The 27,017-nt window shown below is 44.8% G+C and overlaps 1 protein-coding gene across 2 annotated transcripts in view; it reads right to left on the reverse strand.

The window, feature by feature from the left end:
* The window catches only part of bcar1 (BCAR1 scaffold protein, Cas family member), a 76,500-nt gene that overhangs the window by 3,264 nt on the left and 46,219 nt on the right, over positions 1 to 27,017 (reverse strand). For both annotated transcript variants that reach the window (XM_080475798.1, XM_080475797.1), the window contains exons 2-7: positions 21,819 to 22,547; positions 8,842 to 8,991; positions 6,004 to 6,099; positions 4,741 to 5,130; positions 3,327 to 4,187; positions 1,752 to 1,841 (exon numbers count right to left, since the gene is read on the reverse strand). In XM_080475798.1, the coding sequence (XP_080331924.1) occupies positions 1,752 to 1,841; positions 3,327 to 4,187; positions 4,741 to 5,130; positions 6,004 to 6,099; positions 8,842 to 8,991; positions 21,819 to 22,547 (2,316 nt within the window). The remainder of the gene's footprint in view (positions 1 to 1,751; positions 1,842 to 3,326; positions 4,188 to 4,740; positions 5,131 to 6,003; positions 6,100 to 8,841; positions 8,992 to 21,818; positions 22,548 to 27,017) is intronic.

Below are 27,017 nucleotides of genomic sequence, written 5' to 3' on the forward strand. Positions count from 1 at the left end.
TGGCGAAGACGGCCGCAATTCTCAAATCAAGCAAATTCATGTTATTTCAGGAGAAGATCATGTTCTGAAGGACTCGTCAAAACTCTGCATGAGAAGTAAACACACACACACACACACACACACACACGCACACACGCACACGCACACACGCACACACGCCAGTCTCTAATAAAGGCGGCAACAGGAAGATATTTTAAAACACTGCCAAATCCACCGAACACAAGGAAAACATCAGGTACCTGCTGCCGGCAGCGTCTTCACTGATTGGACGTGCTGTCTATGAACCGATCTATGAACCAATCTCGTCTCCATTGCTCTTAATTTTATTGACCACTAGATGTCCTCCTTGAGCACCGTGTGTCTTAGAAGCTTTGAATAATGAACCAAGTTTAAAATGAACCATCAAAGCTTCAATAAAGCCTCGACCAGCCGTCAGTACATGTAGGCCACAGTGAGGACAAGATATATTGTCTCTTAACTATGGAAGACGGTCTGTTATCAACGCACCGCGGACCGGTGGGCAGGAATGACTTCCTGTTACAGAGACCGGCCCTGCTGTCAGCAGATACCAAACGCTTCTGCTGTATTTTCTTGATTTGGCAGTGTTTTCTCTAATTTGTAGTGCGTTTTGGATTTGGCAGTGTTTTCTGAAGGTTGTACTGCTTTGCACTTCCAGGCCACCATAGATTCCAAATCTGTTCTGACACTGAAAGACTCCGAATCACTTCATATTGTCTTCCTGAGCTGCTGAACAGGACAAGGGAAGAAAAGAAAAAGAAGAAATAGAAAGAAAAAAAAGACATTTGTTTAAAATAAGTCAATGTTATCTTTGAAATCTTTACAATTTGTTTGGTTGTTTGGTCAGATTGGAGCCTGTTGTGGTCTTATGTTTGACACTCCTGCTGTAGAGGGTTTCTATCAATCAGCCTCCCTCCAACTGGCAAACGGTTCTGTTTAATGCTGTTTAATGTTCTGTTTAATGCTCGGATCAATAACAACTGAAGCTGTTATTTCAGTTTCTCAGGACACTACTCTTCCTTAGAAGGTAAATGGACAAGAAGGAATAAATCAGTTTCATACTATTATGATCATCTAGAACTCATTCTTAATAATTAAATTAATCACTAGAAGCAGCATTTTAAGAAAAAGCTTCCTTATGTTGGTAAATCGAAGAAAAATCTTAGATTTCGAGGAATTCTACGATTCTTTCTAAGAGAGACGTCACTAAGAGCGACTTTTAGCCTGAGGATGCTTCGTGAATACGGACTTCTCTATGGAGGAAGTCATCAGGATTTAATCTTGCACGTTAAAAGAAGAGCATTTGTAGTTGAATGCATGTATTTAAGTATCAAAACTAAAACGTGTTTGTGAGCGAGGACGAGTCGGTGTCTTTGTGGGAGTGTGTGTTGGTATGGTTTTGTTCAGTGCACTGTGCACACAGACCTGAGTGTGTGTGTGTGGTGGGATATAGACTATAAAGGGAATTATAATTCACTAAATGAATTGTCTGCTCAGGTTTCCGGTCAAATCCGGGGCTTTCTTTCTCGTTTGGCGTGTGAAAGGTGCTCACTCACAATTATAAACCAGTCTGTGAGTGTGGCCTTGTGACAGTCTAAACATGTGATTAATGTACATTGCATGTACGCTACTTCAGTGGTCTCAGGTTCTAATTGTGGACTAAACTTGTCAAACACAAGCTGAATTAAAAGTGCAAAAGGAAGAGAGAGTGACGCAGAGAAAGACTCAGGTACCTGTTGCTGTTCCAGTTGTGTCTTGTTGTGTCTGATAATGTTGCCTTTCTCCAGCAGCTGCCTTTGGTTCTTCTCAAACTCTTCCTTTCCCTGACAGATCAACAAACAGACACGCTGTTATGGAAACTAGGATTTAGACGCACTTGGAGAGGTTATCTAAACACATCTGATTTCAGAGGACCGTCAGATGAAATGTCTGCCCACCATAACTGGAAACAAACAACCTGATATATTATGGCTGGATTCACCTTCACCGAGCTGAATGTGTGACGTACAGGAGCGCCGATAGAGGCCAACACACGACTCCATGCCTGGACTCCGTAACGTAACGTAACGTAACGTAACGTAACGTAACGTAACGTAACGTAGCGTAGCGTAGCGTAACGTAACGTAACGTAACGTAGCGTAGCGTAACGTAACGTAGCGTAGCGTAGCATAGCGTAGCGTAACGTAACGTAACGTAACGTAACATAGCGTAGCATAACGTAAGGTAACGTCGCGGAACGTAACGTAACGTATCGTAACGTAACGTATCGTAACGTAACGTAACGTAACGTAACGTATCGTATCGTATCGTAACGTAACGTAACGTAACGTAACGTAACGTAACGTAACGTAACGTAACGTAACGTAACGTAACGTAACGTAACGAGTGCTCAGACATATTGGCCTGAATAAAGGCATCGTATGCTGAAGACTGTGGTCGGGGTGGAAGTCGTCTTGGCTGGCTTCAAACACACACTGTTCATGTTACGATCCGGCGGCTATGCTTTCTTTGGACAGCTTTTGCAGAGGTGGGTTGCTCTTAAAATGAGGTGTGCCCAGTTGGCTTAGCAGGATTCTCGAGATTTTGATTTGTCTTTTATGGTGAGCAAAAGTGCTTCCCCAGCTAAAACAGAGGTGTCAAACACAGTGTGTGTGATGGGAATGTCTGTATGTTCACAGAAATCAAACAATTACTACAGAAAATGACTCTAGTGTAAACATGAAGCCAATTTTAATGAAAATCTTCTGGTGTTATATATACAGTAAAATGTCCTTAAAACTTCTCCTCTGGCTGTTGCATTCTGCATCTTTCCACAATCTCCTCCTGACAGCACGGCTGTGAGGCTAATGCGAGTTTGCTATCTTTCCTGGCAGCATCACCGACGTCTCAGCTCGGGTCTCAGTGTTGTGTTGTGTCCACTACTCTGAAGAAATTTGGCAAAGATCAATGTTTTCTTTGGAATGTTGTACAATTTTCTTGGTGGTTTGGCGAGCTGCAGCCTCTTGTGGATGGTTTTTTGCTTTGTTTCCACTGCGTTAGTTTTATTTGTATTCATCATATATCATCTTTCATCTATTTTATAACCTGAGAATTGTGCACTTTTACATCTTATCTATTTCCTTGTACATCACATTGCTCCTCTGTGGTTATCTGAATGTGCTTTGTGAATAGAATTAACAAATATCACCTCACGGGCCGGAGTGGACTCTGGCGGGCCAGTTCTGGCCCGCGGGCCGTACGTTTGACACCCCTGCTGGAGTCCACCACCGCCTGCACAGGAAGAAAGAATCCCAGGAGTGTGTATCTACCTGTAAGTGGACGTAGTCGTAGTCCTCCATCCAGCCTTCCTCCGTGGTCTCGTAGGGCCGGTCCACTCCTTCCTCTTCGTCTGCAGCAGTGAACTTGGGTGGAGAGGGGAGGGGCCGGGACTGGATGTGCACCTTCTCCCCTCCCTGATAGCTCCCGCTGCCCGACCCCGTCATGTTCCCGCCCATCTCCCCGGGGATCGGAGGGAGAGGGAGCTGCTGCTGCTGCCGGACGGTCCGTTTGAAGAGCAGTGAGGCGTTACCGTGGAGAAAAGAGGCCAGCTGCTTGGTGTCGTCCGGGATGCCTCGAGCAGTCATGATGAGTCGGTCTAGGTCGTCGCCTCCTGGGGGCGGGGCTGTGAGTGCCGTGTGTGACCAGGAGACGGCGTCCAAACTCTGACTGTGTTGAATCAGACTCTGGAACACCTCCTCCATCTTCCCCACCTGACGGCCCAGTTTGGTCTGTAACGAGCGGTCTGTGGCCTGGCCGGCGTTGGCCACGGCCCCCCGGGCGAACTCCAGGAAATCTCTGACAGCAGCACGCACACGGTCAGCGGCCTGATGGATGGCCGACAAGTTCCCCTCCAGGTGAGAGGGGCTCCTCCAGTTCCCCGTGATGAACGACATCATGAGGGAAACGCTGGACTCCACCGCCTGCTGGAGGCGGGACAGACGCTCCATGGCCTGATCCAGGTCCAGGATGAGGGGTTTCCCAGGGGCCCCCATGGAGGAGGTGTCCCGGACGGGGACCATGTCCAGCGACGAGGCGGAGTGGTTGCTCCGCGTGCTGCCCGTGCTGGACGCTGACAGACGCTTGAAGGTCACGGTCAGCTCCTCGCTGGTCGACTGGGCGTCACGGACAACCTGGAAAACACAGCAGCTTTTAAACAACACACCCACTGCGAGGAGAGTGATTGCTCGACAGCGTTTCAAGTGAAAACACTTATCTTCACGTTTTAGTTTCAGAAAAGTTTCGCGTTTACACGGCAACGTTTCAAAAACACGGAAACAGCAGAACCATTAAAAACGACGTGGTGAGCATGCTAGGCCGTTTCCATGGAGACGGAGTCGGAGCATTTTCAAAAAGTTGCGTAAACTGACACCTAAAACGCAACAAAAATATAATAAAAAAAAAAACCATTGAAATGTATGTAAAGTTTATTAAGGTGAATGTTGGTGCTCTGGCCGACCTGCAGACTAAACTGGGCCTGGAGCCTGTTAAATACTGTGAGTCTGACGTAGTAATATAACACCCAACATAAACTGATCATACTTCACACAGTGGTGACCTGTCCGCTGTGGGATTCGAACCCGCATACTTTGTTTCTCTGGACTCATCCCTGGCCTCTGGGCCTCCACTGCCCCCGGGATGCATCAGCATGATGTCAGACTCAACGGATGGTTTGGAGTTCTGTACCTGTGGTGGGACGTCGTAGACATACTGGTCTCCCCTCCCTCCGCCTCCCTCCTCTCGCTCCCGGGGGAAGTCGTACACATCCTGCGTGGCGTGGGCTCCGGTGCGCAGGACGGCGGGGATGTCGTAGATGTCCTGGGGGGCCTGTGTGACCCCTCCCCTGTCCCTGCGGTAGTGCTTGTCGGTCAGGATGGGGGGCGGGACGTCGTACACGTCCTCTGGAATCGGCGGCTCGTCGTCGTCGTCGTTGAGGTTGTGTTGCAGGTACTGACAGGGCGGGACGGGGACCGGGGGCTTCAGCTTGGCAAAGTGGGGCGGGACGTCGTAGGTCTCCTCTCGGATTGGCTGAGCATCGGGGACGTCCTTGCTGACGGAGGGGGGGAAGTCATAGACCTGAAGAGACGAACGAGGAAAAAGAGTTCCAGTTATAGACGTGCTTTCCGAGTCATTTCAGGGTGTTTGTACTGCGCCAACGCACCTCACACAGCATCGTACCAAGATTCTATCTCTCAGTTAACGTTGAACAAATCACTGCAAACTATGAACAGTCTTTAGTCAGAGGTGTCCCAACTGTAGCTGTTCATGTCATTCTTTCATTTTTTATTTCCTTGAATCCATTGTAAAGCTTGATTTACATAAATATGATGATACTGAACAAACTAAAGCAACTCAGGAATAACACGGTCCATTCAGAAATCATTCAATCATCCTGGGCTCAGTCAATCCTAATATCAAAAATCTAAGATATAAGACTAACATGAATTTATCTGAAACGTTTGTTCTAGAAACAGAATAAATAAAAGAGCTAATGGCTTGAAAAGTGCAAAAATAATAACAGTCCTTGCATGTTTTTTGTTTAAAAAAACAATCATTATCCTGTTATTGCAGTTCATCACAGCTGGATGTCGACGTAGTTGAAAAATCTAAAGTGACAAAACAAACTTTTGGTGTGTAACCTAGGATACAGTGTTTCGTTGACGCCTGTTTCCCACTCATACACAAGCTCTGAAGTTATTTACACTTTAAAGTTACTAGGGGGGCACACCTTCCAATAGGAAACGAAACTTCAAGCGTTTTCTTATTCAACAGAAAGTCTCCACCTCTAAGTCGGGTTCTGCAGGTTCCGTCTTGCTCAAAACATGTTTTCCTTTCCACCGTCTCCTCTGCTTGCTCACGTGGAATTGTTGGGCCTTGAAATGACTGTGTTGTATTGAACCGCATTGAGTTCTGCTCCTGAACACCAAATCCAAAGCAAGCCTCGCTTACCGTCTGCTGAGTGTTCTTCTCTGTGCTTGCTGGGGTGTCATAAATGTCCTGACCACCAGAGGGCCCCTTCACCACCATGGGAGGAGTGTCATAGACCTGAACAGAGAGAAAGAAACATCCATGTCAGAGGAAACGAGCCCATGAGGAGTCCACACGTCTATCAAGGGGCTGTTGCACAACAGGAAATGCTTTATCAGTGTTTTTTTTTTTTTTTTTAAAGAAGAACATGTTTTGTCCTCCTGAGTCTCATCCTCATCTCACTACGGACAGAAAGACAGAAAATCTGATATTGTTTAGTTGTTGATGACGAGAATTTGGAAAACACGATGGGTGGAGGAGGGTGGAGGGTTGAAGAGAAAGATGAATCAAAGAGTGTACAGAGAGAGTTACATAGAACGTGGCTTCATTGAAGCAATGGACCAAGTCACAGCTTTTGTGGTGAAAAAAACTGGAGGATGAAAGTTTGAAAGTGTTGAAGCTGAAGCAGCTCCAGTCCACCAAACAACCCCGAGGACGGAGGGAAAACCCAAAGAGTTCATCCTCAGAGAAAAAGGAACTCAATGTTACAGAACATAACAAAGAAACTGGATTTCACAAAGAGTGTGAAATACAACTTGCTCTTGTAATTGTACAGGAGTGGTAGTGGTGGGGGGTGGGGGGGGGGGGGGGGGGGGGGGGGTCGAGGTTTATGATGGTCAAACATTTGAGTCCAACTAAAACAAGCCCAAACAGCCTGGATGGAGGAGCCTCTCCACTAGATGGCGTCCCTGTGTTTAACTTCATGGAAATGGTGTTCGCTGTAAATTCAGGACCTCCATCCTATAAAGATAAAGATATTACTAAAAAGTAATATTGGTACTTTTAAATGTCCACTTATACTATTATGATACACATATATATTAACGTCTCTCTCTCTCTCTCTCTCTCTCTCTCTCTCTCTCTCTCTCTCTCTCTCTCTCTCTCTCTCTCTCTCTCGCTCTCTCTCTCTCTCTCTCTCTCTCTCTCTCTCGCTCTCTCAGTCATTCTATAGTGTCTTTAAATAAGCTGTACTTAATAAGAAAGCTAAATGTCACCTCAGCAGGGGCGACATCCCCACTGGCTAACACACTAACTCAACTCATACTGATCCACGACGGAGAGAGCGACGAGCTTTGCATCCCTCCGTTTCCAAACTTGTAGACCGGTCTGCAATTTTCTCCGTCTCCTGCGTGAAGTCTCGCCCATATTACTGCAGTGCCAGCGATTCAGTTCCCCCGAGCAGGCAGGAAAAGCTCTCCGTCTCTGAAAGCAGCTCCGTTGCTGCGCTGGACACAGATGCAATGTGGCAGATGGAAGAATCGCTCTCGTTTGTAACAACAGGCCCAAACTCACAGCGACACTCTGATTTATATTCAGCTCATTTTTCTGCTTTTCTTTCTTTCTCTCCCGCTCTGACTCCAGCGCTCATTCTGCTGCGGGAGTATGTTGGCGACCTCCTGATTCAGCATCATGAACTCTATACATAAAGTGTATGTGTGTGTTTATACAAATTCCCACCATTGTAGGTAGAGAACATTGTTAATTTATGCACAAGTTGACTTTTCAAAATGTAATAAAGTCACACAAACTGCCTGAGATGTATGAATGAGCCCCACCTCGGACTCATGCAGTATTCACAGGCTAAAAGGATGAATATTATACTCCATTAAATGTTAATATTCTGCTGACAGACAGAGACAAGTGTCTGGACTGTGAGCCACTACAACACCTCAAGGTTGAGTTGTGTGATATGGACAAGAATAAAAAGCTCCTGCAGGATCACATGTGAACAAATAAAGCCTCGGGTGTGATGGAATCTCCAGCTTGTTTTTGTTGGTTGAACTGAATTGCAGAAGGTGTTTGTGCTCCGATTCCTCCCTCTCCGCCTCGACTCTGCCCTCAGGGAGGAAGAGTCCAAACAGATTGTTTCTTAACACAAATCATATCACAGTTTCACCACCTGCCGATCGATCACTTGCCTGAAAATCATCTTCAGCTCACACTAAATTCATCTAAAAATAGTCCCAATACCAAAAGACAATGCAGACTTATGTGACCCCAGAGGAAAGGGAATAAATAAAACCAAAACAAAGCAGACGTAGTAAACGAAACACACTGAAGCTAAAAGAACATTGTTTCTACCAGGAGGTAAAAAACCTCATTATCTCCAAACACACTTATTTGGATCCAAAACTTTTCTTTCTGGGTTTTTTATTCTCAGAAAATCTGACTTGCAATAACTAAAGAGAGGAAACATAGACCTCGGCCTGTCAAAGGTATTGCATTGTTATGGAAGAAGAGTTACAGACCAACAACCAAGCAATGGATGAATGTTGTGAAGCATACCATGAGAGAGGATGAGATACGGATTAACTTTAACTTTAGTATTATTTGTCAATTGAAGTTCGATATGTTGTGCAGAAGTTACAAGAATGTAAAAAAACCACAATAGAAACAGTAGAAAAGAGCAAACTGAGTATGGCTACCCGTTCTGAACCATATTAAGGAATTAAAACTAACTGATGAAGGAAATGAAAAGGTTTGTATTCTTCTTGTACTGCATCTCAGTTATTAACCTAATTTTGAAGGTGTGTGAATTCACTCTTCAGTTCTGAGCTTTGTTCTCTTCTGTTTATCTTCAGTCACAGTTTGATTTAATCTGCATCGCCACTCGTTTCAACAGGGAGCACGTTTGTTGCGTATCTGTTTATTTTATTTAGCATAAAGGAGCAACATTATCCTGTCATTCATATGATATAATTTGTCGCAGTATAAAAAGAGATTCGGGGAAAAATAGGATAAACTGTGGCTGGGAATGACCTGTGTGCAGTACTGCTGGCGGGTGGGCGGGACGTCATAGATGTCCTGGTGCGTCGTGGGCTGATGTCTGGGGGGGACGTCGTACTCGTCCTGATGCGTTTTCACCGTGTCGTACACGTACACCTGTCCGACCCGCGTGGGAACCACCACCTGTGGAAAGAAACACGGGGGAAAGTTGTTTTTTTTTCTTTTCCTACCTGCGTTGCACTTTTCTGAAAACATGTCGCTGGGGTCACTTTCTAAAACTTCACCTTTAAAATGGAAACGCGACGCTTCTTCACACTGAGTGAGCAGGGACTAAAGGGTGCTCACACTCATTATAACACACCACTGGCGCACACACACACACACACACACACACACACACACACACACACACACACACACACACACACACACACACACACACACACACACACACACACACACACACACACACACACACACACACACACACACACACACACACACACACACACACACGCACCCAGCCAATGAAAACAGAGCAGGGGTCTTGTCATATTTGTCGTGGGAACCGAGCCGCTTTTGTTTGTCTGTTTAAACTCTGTATTATAGAGTCAGAGCGAAGAGTCAACCAGCCAGCCTGGGAAACTACAACAACACAGACAGAGTGTGGTTTAGTCACAACTGCTGCCACAACACGGAAAACAAAGGTGTTTATCAGCAGACAGATCACAGTGCATCTTTAGGGAACGAAGAAATCTTAAACGTTTAGGTTCATTTCATCAGGGAGAAATATGATTTAGGCCCCATTTGCACAAAATCTTCCTCAACTGAAAGAGGAAACCTTTGTTGGGTAAAACGCAACTTTTTGAAAACGCTCCAATTCCGCCGTCGTGTAGATGGGCTAAATGCTTACGTGATGTTTTCAAGTGAAAACGCAAAACTTTGATTGTTTTTGAAAAGGGATCCCAAGGCGGAACTTTTCGAAAACAGCTCGTCTCCGTGGAAATGATGGAAAATGCAAGTTGTCTGAAACGCCGCTACTGCACATGTGCACCACGGCTGTAGTAAACACTTCTTCTGCACATCCGCGAGAAGATGGACTATAACAACAACGTTTCCTCCAGAGCTGCATGACTCCTCGTCCACGTTCTCCTGGGTCCATGCGAATGTCTGCGTTCTCCCATTGTTAATGTTTATCCTGTGCGCATGTGTGTGTGGGTTCACTACAAAAACGAACTACAGCACCCACTAGTGGACCAATCTGAAAACTACACTGCTTTCAGCGTCTCTGCTGTTTCTGTGTAAACGGACACACAGGTCCTTTCCACACAACCAAAACAATCTTTTTTCTTCCCGTGGTTCTTAACGGCATCGGTGTAGGAAATATCTGCGTCCACACGACACCGTGAAAACTACTCAAAATGATGTAGTACATGTGCCAGGCCTATAGGCGGCGCTGTGACGCTGCCACAGACATACACACACCAAAAAAATGGAGAAGAAAATACGGAGCGTCCATTTTGAAACTCCCTGTCGATGAATCCAACGTATCTCCTTATTAAAGCAAATAGCATCAGTAGCATGTAGTCCGCCATTGTTGTTGTGAAGGGATGGAGCCGCAGAGAGGTTTGTGTAATGGCGTTATGGGGGCAATGACATCATTGTTTTCAACAAATGTGCGTCTTGTCCGTCCACATGTCAACACAGAGGTGACGTTTTCAAATTTCTCCACTCTGGAACCCGTTTTCAAAACACCGACGTGCCATGTGGATGAGCAGCCGAAAACTATGTGGTTACATAAAATGCCGTTCGCGTGTGGACCGGGGTCATCTTTTTCAAAATGTTACCGTGTGAATGCAAAACTTTTCTGAAGCAAAAACACACTAATGATGCGTTTTCACTTGAAACAAGGCCTTTATGTAGAAAAAACAAAAACAGAATTTAATTCAAGTATCTCCCAGCAGGCCTTATAAAGTCGGACTAAATAAGTTTTAAAAGCAGTTCTCTGTGTGTGTGTGTGTGTGTGTGTGTGTGTGTGTGTGTGTGTGTGTGTGTGTGTGTGTGTGCGGACGACCCCCCTCAGAGCTTAAACACTCCGCCCGGCCCGTTTCCGCAAACCTGCTCTGTCGTCCCGAAAGTGGTAATTTATGGTTAATGCTGGATTTCCTAATGTTTTCCACATCTTAAGATATAATTAATAAGTTTGTGATATCCGTAGAAAAAAGACACACCCGTCATGCTAGTATGCGGCATTCAATTGATATTTTTACTACTGGTAGATTATTGATACTTTTTAAAGATTTCTGGTAGATTATTGATACTTTTTTAAAGATTACTGGTAGATTATTGATACTTTTCCTCTATTGTTGGTATGTTCTTGATACTGCGGAGATGGAGTCGGGTTGTTTTCAAAATGTTGTGTTTTCAGTGTCTCCAGCCAACGTTGTCGTCTCAACGGACACACAAACAAAACTGAAGTTTTGCATGTTCACTTGAAAAATGTTGTTGTGTAAACGGGGCCTGAAGAATGCAAAGCTTTTATTTAAATACTCCTTTCTGTGGCGTCGCTCGTGGTTTTACTCTTCGTAAATCACCTGTAAAACACACCAAACGTTCAGCTTTAACTGTTAGCGGTGCAAAAAATGAAACGTTGGAATAATATTTCAAGCATAACATTAACAGGTCGGTCAAAAAATCAGTCTATATACCTGTATACAGGTACTTTGAGTCTTCAGAAGTGACACCATCATAGAGGTTATTTAAACCGTAAAGGAAAATCCAGCATTCCTGACTGTAAATAGTAATAATACTACTTTAATCTTCTCTGCTCCAGCTCTGAGCTGCCATTAGTCACATAATGATAGCTTTCTGATAAAAAAAACAAAAAAACATTCAGGTCCGCAGCCGTCTGACGTACAGCGTCTATGAGACACACATGATAAAACCATCCGTCTGAGAAGCCGACTGGAATAATCATCCTCCTCATGCCGCTCACTCACATAAATCATTTTTACTCCCCCCACCTGCTGTGTTAAGAATAAACCCTCAAACGTCTCAGGATCACTTTAACGGCTGCCTTGCGTCCTCTGAATTTTTATGTCACGTGTACAAAGAGCACTTCCCCTCGTCACGAAGCTTTCAGCAGTATTGACGACACCTGGCTGAGTGCCAGATGTGTCCCACCGCTTAGAAAAGGACACAATCCACTCGGCAACAAGTGATCAATGACACACAAGTTATCAATCAGGCAGAGGGGTGTGTGTGTGTGTGTGTGTGTGTGTGTGTGTGTGTGTGTGTGTGTGTGTGTGTGTGTGTGTGTGTGTGTGTGTGTGTGTGTGTAAATTGTAATAGCCTGCTGAGCCATTTAATCACTTGAGGAAATCAGAACTGCGGATCAATAGTCGCCACAAGGGAGACATTGAGTGAGTGAGTGAGTGAGTGAGTGAGTGAGTGAGTGAGTGAGTGAGTGAGTGAGTGAGTGAGTGAGTGAGTGAGTGAGTGAGTGAGTGAGTGTGTGTGTGTGTGTGTGTGTGTGTGTGTGTGTGTGTGTGTGTGTGTGTGTGTGTGTGTGTGTGTGTGTGTGTGTGTGTGTGTGTCCATTATTGACGATGAAGCAGAGAAAAGATTTACGACCAGTAGTTAGAATGAAGAGATGAGCCAGTTTATGCTTCTTCGGCCCTCGGGCTGCGTTCCTGTCTAATTTGACTGAGTTCAGTAAATTTCATCCGTTTTGTCAAAATTCAATGATGCTCGAGGCAAATTGTTTTTTCATCGTGTGCGTTTGGTGAAACTCACAAGAATTGAACCGGTAAAACTTTAATTAGTGTGTGGAACAGTCCAGTGAGGGATCTATTCTGAACGCTCACACCTCTGAGAATATGTGTCACGATGTACGTTTTGGTTCCTGCGTCATGTTGAGATGACAGACTTTCCTCACGTCTGGGGCCTCAGACACAGGATGTAGTGAATCCTGCCCAATGTGGCACCGGCCTCCGTGTTAAATCCCTTCTTGTAATATAAAAGCTACAGGTGTGAAGTAAATCAATCATCTTCCAAACTGAATTCTTGTTACTAGTTACCGCTGACTGAATCTCTAAGCACACATCCGATCCGTATATTTCGAGCACAATGATCTCAGATTTGGAGTTGCAGAGCGATGGAGAGTAGTCCTTCTAAGATGCCATTAAACTCAAATTCTGCCCACATTATGAAATAGAAAGCAAATAAAACTACCCGCTTAACGTCACGTAATTTAATATCTCTCATGGAACGTTTGAAATCATCTTGCATTGTAATAATAATAATAATAATAATAATAATGTCACAGCAACAAAAATAAGCTCCAGGGTACCTCTCCGGGGGTGGGGGTGGGTTTTCATGTTCTCCCTGCACATGTGTGGCTGTTTTTGGCGTCTCAGGCCCTGTTTGTGCGGCGTTTTTGAGAGAAAACGCAGAACATTTGTTGCATTCTGGGCGTCCGTTCACACGAGCACGCCGCTTTCAGCCTCTGAAAATGCACATTTTTTTGCGATTTCGTTTGAAACGGCCTCAGATGACGTGTGAGCCGTTCAGGCTGTAGCCACCACGCCGCCGCCAGCCGGGCTCTAGGTTGAATAAAGCAGCCTAGAGGATGGATGAATGGATGTTGGATTCGCTGTGCCTTGAAATGACTTCATGTTTACTTGGTAGGTTATTTGAAAGGTCAGTGCACAAGATAGCTGTGGGAGCGCTCTCCACTTCCTGTCCCGGGTCCGGAGCTGTGGCCTGAGGATGGCAGTGTGCTGTCAGATGGAATGACCTGAATACCCGGCCAAGAAAAAAAGCTGCTTCTACTACGACCAACAAAAAAAATGCTTTCACACACACACACACACTTAAACGTGAGCATGCGCATGCTTCAGTTTGGTGTGTGTGCGATCACTTGGAGCAGGAGTCATTGTTCAGCGGATGACCTTCGCTCTGAACAATGTCCCGCCCTGCTCTTCCTCTCCCTCGCTGCTTTATGCTGATGAGAAACAGGACAGACGACGAGGGAGCGTCGCGGCGGCGACGTCCTACCAACGACAAGCACGGTCCTCAATTTTAGATCTTCAAACTGACCACCAGAACCACGAAGAGAAGAAGAAAAGAAGAAGAAGGAAAAAAAAAAAGACTTTGTGTAGATGCAGCTGCGACACAGAACACGTCGCTGATGGAGGAGGGAGGAAAATATTTGCAGCACAGATGTGAAGTTCAAAGAGGTAAAAATAGAGAGAGAGGCCTAATTACAGTGGGAGGGTTGAGGCGGTTTGTCTGAACTGCTGCTGGACATGTCCAGATCCACACGCTGTTTGAGAGCCGAGAGTCCGACTGCAGTCAACAGGGTGGAGAGGCTGGATCAATGAGCTCCACCATCCCAGGAGTCTCCTCATTAGATCCTGCACACAGCCCAACACTGTGCACTCCTCATGCACTTCCAGGGTTTTCTGGGTTCAAACTGTAAACAGCCAGAAAACTGAGCCTTTTTTTTTAAGCAAACAAATTCAAAATATCTATAATGTGCGGAAGATATTAACATTACCAAGCACACACATGCCCACAACATTTCCGGACAGATTTTCTAATTGTCTTCACGGAGAAATGTCTCTGGGATTTGCTCGCAGGATGTAACGAGAAGGAAATTAAGATCCGCTCAGGTCGTCAGGTGGACTTGCGCGGCGCTCGGCCATAAACGCGTGTTTACAAAGGTCACTGCGGTCAGCTTAACGTCAGCTTATCACACAGGTTTTCATTTTGATAGTAGGAGTGGAAAATGCTGTGATGATTAACTAGAAGGCGGCATTATGGGTCAGATGTAGAGCACAGACTTTAAAGACGCATGAGATTGTGCAACTTTATTAATCGGGGCATACGTCTTGTATAATGCAGGCGCTTGTGGTCATTTTATTTGGAGGGTTGTATCAAACAAAAGGTTTAGAAAGCTGAAAGAAAAGACTGGTATTCCGTGGTCGCCGAGCCTGTAGGAGCATGTAAGACAGAGGTGTCAAACTCATTTGACTTCCGGGGCCGACATACAGCGCAATTTAATTTCGATTTTGACCAGTAAATAATAACAATATCATCTATAAATAACTGGAACTCTAAATCTCTGTTTTTGTTTTAGTACAAAAAAAAGTATTAATATATCATTAAGGAGTCCATATTTAAATATTGTTTTACAACAACAAGACAAACCTGAAAAATTGAATAAAAGAACTGCAATTTCAAACAATAGTACACCTCAGTTCACTGTGTGGATTTTTATTACAATATTTATATCTTCAAAAGCAGAAAACATTTGGCCACGTGTCGCTGGAACTCAAAAATATATAACAGACTAGTTAATATCATGATCAGAATAATCTGAGCAGTAATGGTGATCATGTCATCTCATAATACAGACTAAAGTGTGCCCCTGGTGGTCATAAATATGTATTGCAGTCATAATGGTGCAGACTTAACATACCGTATATATTAGATGAAAACATAAATAAACTATCATTTCAAGTCTGCAGAATCTTCAACTGACGGAAGTTTTCATGAACAGATTAAAGTCAACATGTACTGATCTACTCAAAACTTGTTCTTTTTAAAAAGTGGCAAAATATTAAATTTGGATATCTAGATTTTCACGTTAATCTGCCGTATTGTCACCTGGTATGACGACACGTTTTCCCCCCTCTGTGTAACAATCCAGTCCAGATGTGTTTCGCGGTGTTTTGGACTATGGGGTACCAGGGCCTCTGCTGCAGACTCCTCTGTGTCTGTGTTTCCATTGAGGGAGCTGTGTCGGCGCACTTTGCGTTAACTCGGGAGTTTTAAAGGACGCCAAGGTTGGTCTTTTGTCTCCTCCTTTGTGGCGGTCATCTCTGTCCCTTGTGCCATCACGATGCTCATTATGTCGTCTCTTCACGCATTTTACAACCTCATCAACTCGCTTCCACATAGAGGGCGAGCGTAAAGGTCAGAGGGGCTCCGTCTGATTGGACGAGTACCTCGAGGACCAGAGCGTGAATGCAAAGCACGCTGAAACACTCTGATTATTGTAGTTCCAATCTGTCTTTTGTGATATGTTTGCTATATTGCGCAGCCTTGGTGAATACATACTTATATAAGGTGTCACCTTGTGAAACCCCAGATTTTCTTTTCATTTGACTTAAGCTTTATAAACTCAACATTACATTCGATTTGAATAGGAGTTAAAACGGAACCTTTTGTATGAATTTATAGAAAATGGCACATACAGTGCATCCGACAAGTATTTGCAGTGCCCCACCTTTTTTGACATCTTACCACCGGGCAGAGCCGGCCCACAAGACGCTCCAGTCCAGTCAAACCATCAAGAAAACTGGAAACATTTTGAGGAAAACAGATTTTTATTTTTTTTTTAAAGCAAAATTGTTAAGAGCAGCGACACAACACAACACCGAGACTTGAGCTGAGATGTCAGTGAAGCTGCCTTGAAAGTTAGAAGACACTAGCATTAGCCTCAACGCCGTGCTGTCAGGGTGAGTTTTCAAAAACACCCATAATGCAACAGCTGTAGGCGACGTTTTATGGACATTTCACTGCATTGTGTGTCAGACGGTTTCATTAAAATTGGTTTTTAAGTTGAGATTGTAGACATTTTCAGAAATTGTTTGGTTAAGTGAAAATATCATTTTAAATATATATACTCTGCGTCACAACAAAGTAAAACTTTAAAGTTTAAATTTAAAGGTTATTATGACCTTATTTCACCAGTTAGGCCCATTCAAGATATAAACCGTGCTCTATGTGGCCCCTGAACTAAAATGAACTTGACATCTATGTGTTACAGCCTCAATCCACAATAGATTCAATTTTAATATTGTTTATTATTTTGAAATGTTTGCAAATGTATTATTCAAGAAATAACTCTACCCTCATCTATTGCACATACTTCATATTATGAGGCTTTTTTGGATGGATGCTGGATTTTTCTGAACTCGTGCAGATGATGGCAACACATTTGTGAATTGTTCTCTCACGTCACTCTGCTCTTCCTGTCGTCTCTCGTTTCCACCAACAGTGGCTGAGTGTCTTTTTCCTCTTTCCTTGGTTTTGCTTCTGACTTCTGCACCGTGGCTGACCGTTATGAAGTAATAATTCTCAAAATGAGTTATTCCTACAATTGTTGTGACTGTATTGCCACGAGCTACAGTTCTACTTCCCATATTTGAAATCTCATCAGGTTGAATTTGCAGGGGATGAAGGCACAGTGCATGGTTTTGTGAATCGTGCATGTTTGATGATAGCTGCAATATATTGTGCCTCATCACCGATGCTCTCAATGAGAGAAATTTTCCCGCCGACCTCCCACCGCCACCATCTCCCGAACCGAGGCCGTTAGAGCGGCACACAACTTGTCTGTGGCTTTGGACTGACAGGTTCAGGCGTCACATATGGCTGCAAAGTCCAAGTGACGGCGCATGTGGACACGTAGTGTAAACACAAAAACGCCAGACTTGAAGCTGACTGGGTGGTTAAAGACCTTCGAGCTGTTGGTTCAATGACAAATAAGAGTTTAACAAGACGGGAAAATTAAGACTGTTCAAACGACAACTGACACGACAAGAACACCAAGTGCAGATTTGAGCAAACGTGACTCACGCTTTTCAAATCAGCCCGCAGAAGATCTGTAATTGGCTCATTTGGCTTGAAACGGATCCGAGTGGTGCCAAGAAGAGTTTAGTCACCGTCTCTGATGATTTGGAGTACATCAGTCGTACTCAGGCAGCAATTAGCTGGGCAGGGGTGGGTGAAATGTCTCTTCCCTTCGTGGCAACTAGAAACTAAAGCTACTTCACCCACATGACAGAAAACTGCATACAAAGCAAGGAGAGGAGGGGAACTCACTGATTAACTCGGAGCTCTTTCGCATGCTTAACCTCACATTATGGAGCAATTTTGGGTGGATGCTGGACTTTCTGTACTTTTATAATAAACATGTTGTGAATGACTGAACTGAAGGTAATATGAAGGACCGTAGGAGGCTCGACAGAGGCTGTAAATGTGAAATGTTCGATATGACTTGACGTGAAGCTCGTCAGCTCTTGAGGCGGTTCCATGCTTGACGGACGGGGTGACGCGCGGAATCACATCGAGAGAACGTGTGTGCCATTTACACTACACGCGGCTCCCGCTCCCCAACTGCAGGGGGCAGTGCATCGCAAACACACGTCCCCGGCATTACTGAATTATGGTCGAAGAAGTAGGACTTTTTCTCTTCGACCCCAGCAGGTGAACCTTCGAGTGGAGAACGAACTGGAGTAGGAAACAACAACTTGTTGGACGTTGACCGTCGGTCGCGCTGCAATTTCAGCTCGAAATGACTTGAAATGATTCTTCCTGACGCCACAGAGACTTGAACTCTTGCAGGACACTGTGCACAGAAAAGGTATGGTGGAGAAAAATTCAGGACTCTTCAACCAAGCCTGCTCCCAGTAGACCACTGAAACACCACAACCGGACAATATCACTCGACTCCAACTGTGCAATAATCTATAAAAACGTATTTACTATCTACTATGTGCAATACATCCGCCCCCATATTCTGTACATGTCCACACTTATAGGCACCGTGTGCATATTTTTTATTATATTGTATTTTTATCTGCTTTTTTAGTTTCCGCTATGTGTACTTCTTTCTCTTTACTATCCTGTTGTACCACTGCAAATTTCTCCACATGTGAGATAAATAAAGGATATCTTATCTTATCTGAATTTGTGATTCAACACTTGTTTTTTCAATGCAGGTAACATCATTGAACAAGTGACGTGTTTTTGTTTGTCGAAAACGGTGACAGAGAAAATAAAATATCAAGACAAGAAAGTGAAAATAAGTCTGAACAGCCTCATGAAGCTTCCGCTTCCCGTGTTTTGATCTGGGATCAATTCCAGCCCGTCAGCATCAACACAGCGTGTGCTCAGGTGCTGAAAAGGTTAATGAGCAAACAGCCTTAACGCTCTTGGACCTGGAAACACAAATCTTTCGTGGCGTTTTGGTGGGTCCAACACGACGTCATGTGCTGGTCCACTGTGTTTTCTCAGGTCCACAGTCAACAGAGCCATCTACCAGGACAGTGTGGAGGACTTCCTGCTTCCTTCTGTTGACCAGCTGGTTTTCATTTTCCAGCAGGACTCGGCACCTTCCCAAACAGTCAAAGGAACCAGAAGATGTTCAGTGACCGTGGTACTACCGGGCTTGATCTTAGCATTAGTATTGAGTGCAGAGAAATGAACATACTTTTCAGAAACCCGACATTTCTTTAGAAAATATCCTTTTTTTAATTGAGGTTATGTAATATTGTAATTTTCTGCGACAGTGAATTTTTCGTTTTCATGATCTGCGACCCACAATCACCCACAATCATCATTCTATGTGTAATGAATCTACATCTTCACTTTCTGAATTCAGTGAGAAAAAATATAGAACTTTTTCATGATACCAAAGATTTTTTGAGATGTACCTGTACAAGTTCGTGCCCATTTCTTATACATCCAAACCGTCATTGGATCAACAGTGAGTGTGCTCACTTTCACTTTTTATCTTGGGCTTTATCGTGCTTTTGTCACTTCAGGTAATTTCCCCAGGAAAACGTAAGAAACCCCGAGGTGCATTGTGGGGCGTCACAGTGTTTGTGTCACATTAAGCTTACCGGACCGTCCTGTGTCTGATAGATCTAATCATCCTGTTGAGGAGAGCTTGTCCTCCAAAGACTAGTCTGAAGAGAAACGATTCCCCCTCAGACCAACATCAGGGCACAAAAACACACAACACAGCAATTGCTGAGCGACTGAACCGACCGTACAGCCCTTCACTGGCTGGTACGTTTCACCACCTGCAAATCCCTTTATTATGAAGCAGTGAGGCGAACAGACGAGCACAGAGGAGCGAAGAGCAGGGGAGCAGCTGGACCGTCATCTCTATCTCTGTCTAAAACACACACACACACACACACACACACACACACACACACACACACACACACACACACACACACACACACACACACACACACACACACACACACACACACACACACACACACACACACACACACACACACACACACACACACACACACACACTCTGACTCACTGAAGTGAACACACATATGCTGAGTGTACCATAGCCTGGGGTGGGGGAGTTTCCAGTGCGCGCACGCACGCACGCACGCACGCACGCACGCACGCACGCACGCACGCACCGTTTCTTGTTTGGTCGGCTCCTGTTTGTCTTGCACCTTTTTCAATATTTCTTTTGTGTATCTTGGCACATCGATTGCTGCGGTTCAGACAAATACACAAAGTCGTCCTGCCACGTCTATCAAAGCCAACTCCGCTGCGATATCAAAGAATCAGACACATTTGTCCATTTATCCACTTGCTCAGGGTCGCAGGGCGCTGGAGCCAATCCCAGGTGACTACGGAGGAAGGCAGGCTACACCCGGGAGAGGTCGCCAGAAAGAGAAACAAACAATAGGATTTACACTTGGAAAAAACGTCATTGCAAGTGCTGCTACCACTTTTTTTGTTTGAGTAACCACGTATTTTAAAATCTCTGTTTTTTATGCAGTTTTGCGTTTTCACTTGAAAACGTAAATTTGGGCCACAATATTAAAATGTGTCATCATGAAAATGTGGGAATCATAATAACTGAATGGAAAACCATCAACGAGGAAGGAGGGAGGTGAGATGGACGCCGTCAGTGCAGGTGAAGCAGAACCTCCGTGTAGGAGCTGCTCAGTGCTCAAACTGTCCTGTCCATCACAAATACAAGCTTACTAATCATTTCTGTTACGGAACCAGAACTACTTCTTCACCACTCTGCTACGCCTCATCCTGACAGCAGTCAAGACGCTGCAGCCCCAGCAGATTATCCCATAAAGATGAGCGATACCACATGGCAGAGAGACAGCTTCTGTTCCATTAAATCTGGAATGGAGGATGCCTGCAGGCCTGTTGGAGGAAATGGGGTCAACTGGAAGAGTGGTCTGTGGCCTGATCGGGCTTTGGCTGAAATGTTTGGCAGACACAAGACACACACACACACCGTCCCTTAAACTAGAATCATGGCATCGGGTGGCGTGTCGCTCGTCCAAACAGAGAAGCTGCAGTAACATTGACGTCGTCGTTCGTTAAACGAAAAGTCGACAGAAAGTCCCAGTGACCGACCTGACAGGCCCACATGAACATTTATGGAGAGTGTAAAAAAAACCTTCTCTACGGGCTTTTTTTTTTAAAGATGATATATTTAGAAAAACGGAACTTCAGAAAAGCTCAGTGACATCTGCCATGTGTTAGTCAACGATCAGAGAACTTCACAAGGAAAGCTGGAGTACACAAAACCGCCCACGGATACAGGCTGTGTAATTTGCAGGAAGTGTGCGATTCACACAAAAACATCTCCAACTAACGTGGAAATCTCCACTGATGTATTCACCTTTTCATATCCTGGGAACAGGTTTGATTTATAAGCTAAAATGCAGAATCTACTCCTTTTCTTCATGCTTCCATTGATGTAATGTCACAGCATTAACACATCCAGTAACGTTCATCTTCTCTACGCAATCAGGCCCAATATAAGCAATAATTTGGTTTTGGGCGTCCGTTTACAGGACAGCGCCGCCCGGAGCCACTGAAAATGCGACTTTTTGAAAAAGGCTTGAAAACTTTCCGACTCTGTCTCCATGGAAACGGGGGGAAGAAAACACTTTCTATAAACGCTCGGCCTCCGTCTGTGTAGGCGGCAGAAACGCTGCTACTGCACATGTGCACCAGGACCGTAGTAAATAGTTCTTCAGCACGTGCTCAGTAGATGGACAACAACAACTCATGGCCATGTAAACAAACATCGTTTTCAAAATGTTGCCGTGCAAACACGAGACTTTACTGAAACGAAAATGGAAACGCCGCCATGTACACGGGTCATTACAGCAGTCACTTTGTTCTTTCTCATTCATTCTTACCTTGCCAAGCGGTATGTTGCTGCTTTCCCAGTTCCTCTTATCCAGGGAGGGGGGCACCTGATACACATCCTGGTTAAGCACTGTCCCCCCAGCTGGACTGACCCCCTGCAGCGGCCCTGGGCCCATACAGGGGGGCACCTGATAAATATCCTGTCCAGGGAGCTGGTACTGTCTCTGGCTGAGCGCTGGGGCCATGCCGGGGGTCAGTGTCTGGGGGCCACCGGGACCCGAGGGAATCTGGTACACACTCTGAGGGGTCGCTTTGGGTCCGTGGGAGGGGGGCATCATGTAGATGGACTCAGCGCTGGGCTGTGCGGCGCTGGGCGTGGAGTAGGCTGGGTGCATGGATGTGTACTGAGCCGAGGGGAGGGGCTTGTTGGCGAAACCGGAGGAGGATGTAGTGATGGCAGCAGATGCCGGGCCTAACATCGGTTTGGCGTAGGCGCTCTGAGGGGGGAGGGAACGCTGCACCTGGGAGGTGGGGCAGGAAACTCCTGAATCTGTGGTGGAGTTTGTGGCCTGTTGCTGCTGCTTGCTGTCATACATGCCGACCAGGACCTTCAGACGGTTCCCGGGCACGATCCCTTGGCGGCCATGGAGTGAGCAGAGCCACCAGCCGTCCAGTCCCTGAGTGTCTCGCTCCAGCACGGTCATGATGTCTCCCTTGCGGAAGGACAGCTCATCCGGAGACTCGGCCACGTTGTCATACAACGCCTTGGCCAACATGTTCTGCGAAAGACAGAAAAACAAACATATGTGACCCTTATGTACACGAATAAAGTGGCTCACGCTCATGAAAACACGCTGTTAGTAACGGTTTGTCAAATGTGTGGAACCTTGATGTTGTTGTCATTGAACGGCGCAGAAAGCGACACTGTGTGCCGGAAGATAGCTCCTGGTGTGTTTTCCTGACGTCTATTCATAGATTACACGCTCTGCTGTTACAAGGACACAGCCACTGTCTCCTGCACAGATTTGTTTGTGGTTTATTGACTTATTTAATTATCCAAAGACCAAGGTCAAAAACACTAAAGCAGTAAACATTTTAAAACTGGTCTTGACATTTGATCCGACAACGTATTGGTCTCTGCTGCCACAACAGGTCTGTGACTTTTCTTCAACTTGAAATTATCCTGCAAAAAGGCAAATTCAGGCAGGAAATATCAAAATGTGTTGTACTATCATAACAACCAGCTCCTCTTAAAACTGTTGAACAAAAACCTCGCATCAGACACAATATATTCAGTGTCCTGGAAACAAGACATAAACAATTTAAAAGCGAACTTCACCGGCCAATAAAATGACTGAAACCTTTTCCCAGTCTCATTCAGTCACCAACCGGATGTAAAGTGTTCACTAGTGTTTTTTTTTTTTCTTTTTCTCAAACTTTCTGGACATTCCAAAGCTTTCAGCCTCCGAAAAGCAACACCAGGATTATGTAGCTGACGCTCTGCCTGCCGGTGTTACTCCTTCCAGGTGGAAGACCTGCTCAACAAAGAAAAGTTTATCCCATATAGTCCTGTGCCATTTCCCCCGTGACAATACACTGGAGGACCTAACACGTAAATGTACATTCTGCTCCTACAACCACCATCAATTTACACGTTTCCACAGGCCAACAGCATAGGTGTTAAAAAAAATAAAATAAATAAAAAAATCCAGATTTCTCACTTTCAAAGACTTGTAGTTTACATCCAAAACCTCCTCAGATCTAGGATGAGGTCCAAAGACCCGGGTCATCTCAGGACAAGCAAACATAAAACTAATAGTGTAGATGTGCGACATGGATGTTAAAGCGAACCAACGTTTGTTGAACAGAATGTAGATACATTCAGGAGATAAGCCATCATTTCATGGATCAAATGTTCTATTTTTTTCCATATGATTCTTTCATTTCCATTTCAACACTCAATTCCCCGAAGCCTTCTGACTCGCGCTCACCGTCTGTTCCTGTGGAAGTCTTTGAAACTAAACCAATATTTGTTGTCCAAGTCTGACCCCGGCCTCTCTACTTTCTTTATTTGTTCAAGAACCACACCAGATCGGTACACACACACACCCATATAAATCCACATTTAATTTGACCTTCTCAGGACCTGGACGTAGACGTTTATCTCAACATTCACAAGTGAATATGAGAATTAATGTCAAAATGGAAAACTTTTGTTGCGTTTTGAGGTTCACATAGATCACAACTACACTTGGAGCCACTGAGTGTTCAGTGTTTCTGTCATGTCCGTGTCAACAGACATCATTTTTAAAAAAATTGCAGCGTAAACGCAAAAGTTTTCTGAAAAGAAAACACAACAATGATGAATTTTTCACTTAAAACGTTGTGTAACCAGTGCCACAGTAATGCTCAAGTTGCATGGTTAGAAGAAATGGCAGCTGAACAGCACTTTTCGGGAAAGTTTTAAATTACACTTAATATGTGGTCCCCAAACACCTCAGACGGCCAGCACAGCTGAGGTGTAAGAGGTAACAGGAAACCAAAAGAGCACAAACACTAAGCAGGATGTTCATTGTGAGGTTAACAATATATTGTTTTCAGTTGTTTCACTTTTCATGAAAACCTGTATTTTTCTATAAAGAGGAGATATAGTTGAACTTTACTGTGTAATATCCATTTTATAAAATATGTTTGTCAATCATGTTTTTTTTTACTGCTTTACTCCTTTAAAAACTGCACTGAGAAGTTAAGTTACATCTTTCATTCTAGAATTAACCCATTCATAATAAACCATTACCATAACCTATAAGGTACAGAAATGTCAGCACCTCACAGGAGCAGCAGGACTGGAGATGCTCTAGACCAGGGGTGTCAAACATAAAACCAACCAACCGGCCAAAGCTGACCCGCAGGAGGCTCCAATCTGGTTCCAATCTGGCCGCCAAACCACAAAGCAACTGGTAGAAATTTCAAAGAAAGCATCGATTTCTTTTTTTAAAACAAATTTTCTTAAGAGTAGTAAAAGAGTAGCCTTAAAGTCATAACGTCAGGGTGAGTTTGTAAAAACACCAATAATGCAACAGCTGTAGGAGAAGTTATAGGGACGTTTCGCTGTACTTTGCATCACTAAATTTGGCTTTAGGTATTGTCGTGATGTTCAGTAATAATTGTTTGGTTTTGTGAAAATATCAAGATTTCATCACGTACGCTCTGCGCCACAACAAAGAAGAACGATAATGTTTAAATGTAAAAGGTTTGTATGACAATATTTCCACTCAAGATGAAATTGGGTTGAATGTGGCCCCTGAGTTGAAATGTGTTTGAGACCTCTCCTCCAGACATTGTTGAAACACCTGAAAGTCTTAAAGTTATTCGTTTTTGGCCTGCTTCTAACGTCAACTTTGACGACAAAATCCAAAGTCAAAACTGAGGTGGAGGGGAGGTGGAGGGGAGGACGACACCGACAAGCTTCTCTCACCAAGCGCTGGAGGGTGCAGGCATGCAGCCGTACCACATGGCGATGCAGCTGGTCGGGCCGAGGTTCAAGTAAGTGGTAAAAGAGCATCAAAGAGGTTGGAGTTGTGCGACAGCTCGCGATACGTCAGCAGAATAAAGAGGAAGGGGCTGAGAATATATCTTTGTGGGGGGCAGCCATGTTCATTACGATGTGTCGCTGCCAAACAATAATGCCTGGGGTCTCCAATCGAGACGGTTTAGTAAGACGACGCCAGCATGAGCACAACGCCAGCAGGGGGGTGCAGCCCACTTTATAGGTATGTTTTTGTGTGTTCCATAAAGGTAACAAAGCGTTCAGACCATTCCAAAGAGAGGGGACGCTGTCACAGGACTGTGGTAAGGGCTTGTAGTCTGATGGTTTGAATTTCCCGCCGCAGGTGCCGTACGTCTTTGGTGTGGTTGAAACAATGAGCTGTCCTCTGGGCCTCTCTGCTGCCGTGGGACAGGTTGTTCCCATCAGCGTTAGAAACCACCTGGTCTCCTGCTTTGAAGGCAAACTTCTTCGCCCCCAGGAGCCAGTAGATCTCACCTGTCAGTGATGGCTTCTGAAGGATTCAAGGGCTGGTACATCGTCAATACACTTGTCACTTGACCAATATAGTATCTGTGTAATAAGTACTTTATGTCTATGGCGTTGCTGCGGGAAGTAGCTTGTTTGGACACGTCAGCCTGTGGTGGTGAAACCATGGCTCCCGTTAACATGGCAACACTTCAAGTGACAGCGTGGTGTTTACGCTCCAGAAATGTTTTGTGTTTATAAGGGAATGTTTGGAAAATGATGTCTGTTTACACAGGAATGACACGAATGCTGAAAACGAGGTAGTTGGCATGCCAAGCCCCGAGCTGGCTGCTTCTGGAATGAAACCACACACATTCACGCAGAGAACAATACGCTATATACATTACCAACGGTGAGTACACAGACTTTCGTAAGGACCGATGACAAAGTTGGATTGCTATTCCGGGTGACTGTCAGCTATAAAACTACCAAGTCCCAGGAGAATCTGAACTGGGAGTCATGACGGAGGCAAACATTGTTCTTATTGTCCGTCTACTTGCAAATGTGCAGGAGAACTATTTACTACAGCCTTGGTGTGCATGCGCAGTAGCAGCGTTTTAAGAAGACGTGCTTTTTTTTCAAAAAGTTCCACCTTGGGAGCCATTTTCAACAATGAAAGTTTTGCGTTTTCACTCGTCTAAACGGAGCCTAAATGTCCACTTGCTGTCTATATGTCCCACCCACTAACAGGAGCCATGAAAACGAGATAATCCGTGTCAATTATCTCACCTGTCAGTGGTCAATACATTTCAGCTGATCGATTCGCTGCTGAAATACGGCAAATTTTCTACTTGATTTTCAAATCCACACGGGAGCACCTTGTACTTCTTCACATCGTCCCTCCATCTAGCCTGAAAGCCAACGCAGCACACTCACTCTGGACTCTTTCACAGGGACTGCATGTACCCTCTGGGTTTCTTCAGTGTGTGTGTGTGTGTGTGTGTGTGTGTGTGTACAGACCAGCAGCTCTGCCTGTGGTGGCAGTGCTGAGTGGATGATGAATACACTTCTCTGTCTGTTCTCTGCTGTTTTTCTCACTGACCCACCAGAGAGAAATGAGGCCAGATCCCCCCCCCCCACACACACACACACAGGAAGGTAAAACTTCATTTTATGAGGTGGACACTCAGTTGGATGTTTTCACTCATCCACTTCGACACGCTGCCCAGAAATC

This window comes from Lipophrys pholis, assembly GCF_963383615.2.
Source record: "Lipophrys pholis genome assembly, chromosome: 11".
Classification (NCBI taxonomy): Eukaryota; Metazoa; Chordata; class Actinopteri; order Blenniiformes; family Blenniidae; genus Lipophrys; species Lipophrys pholis.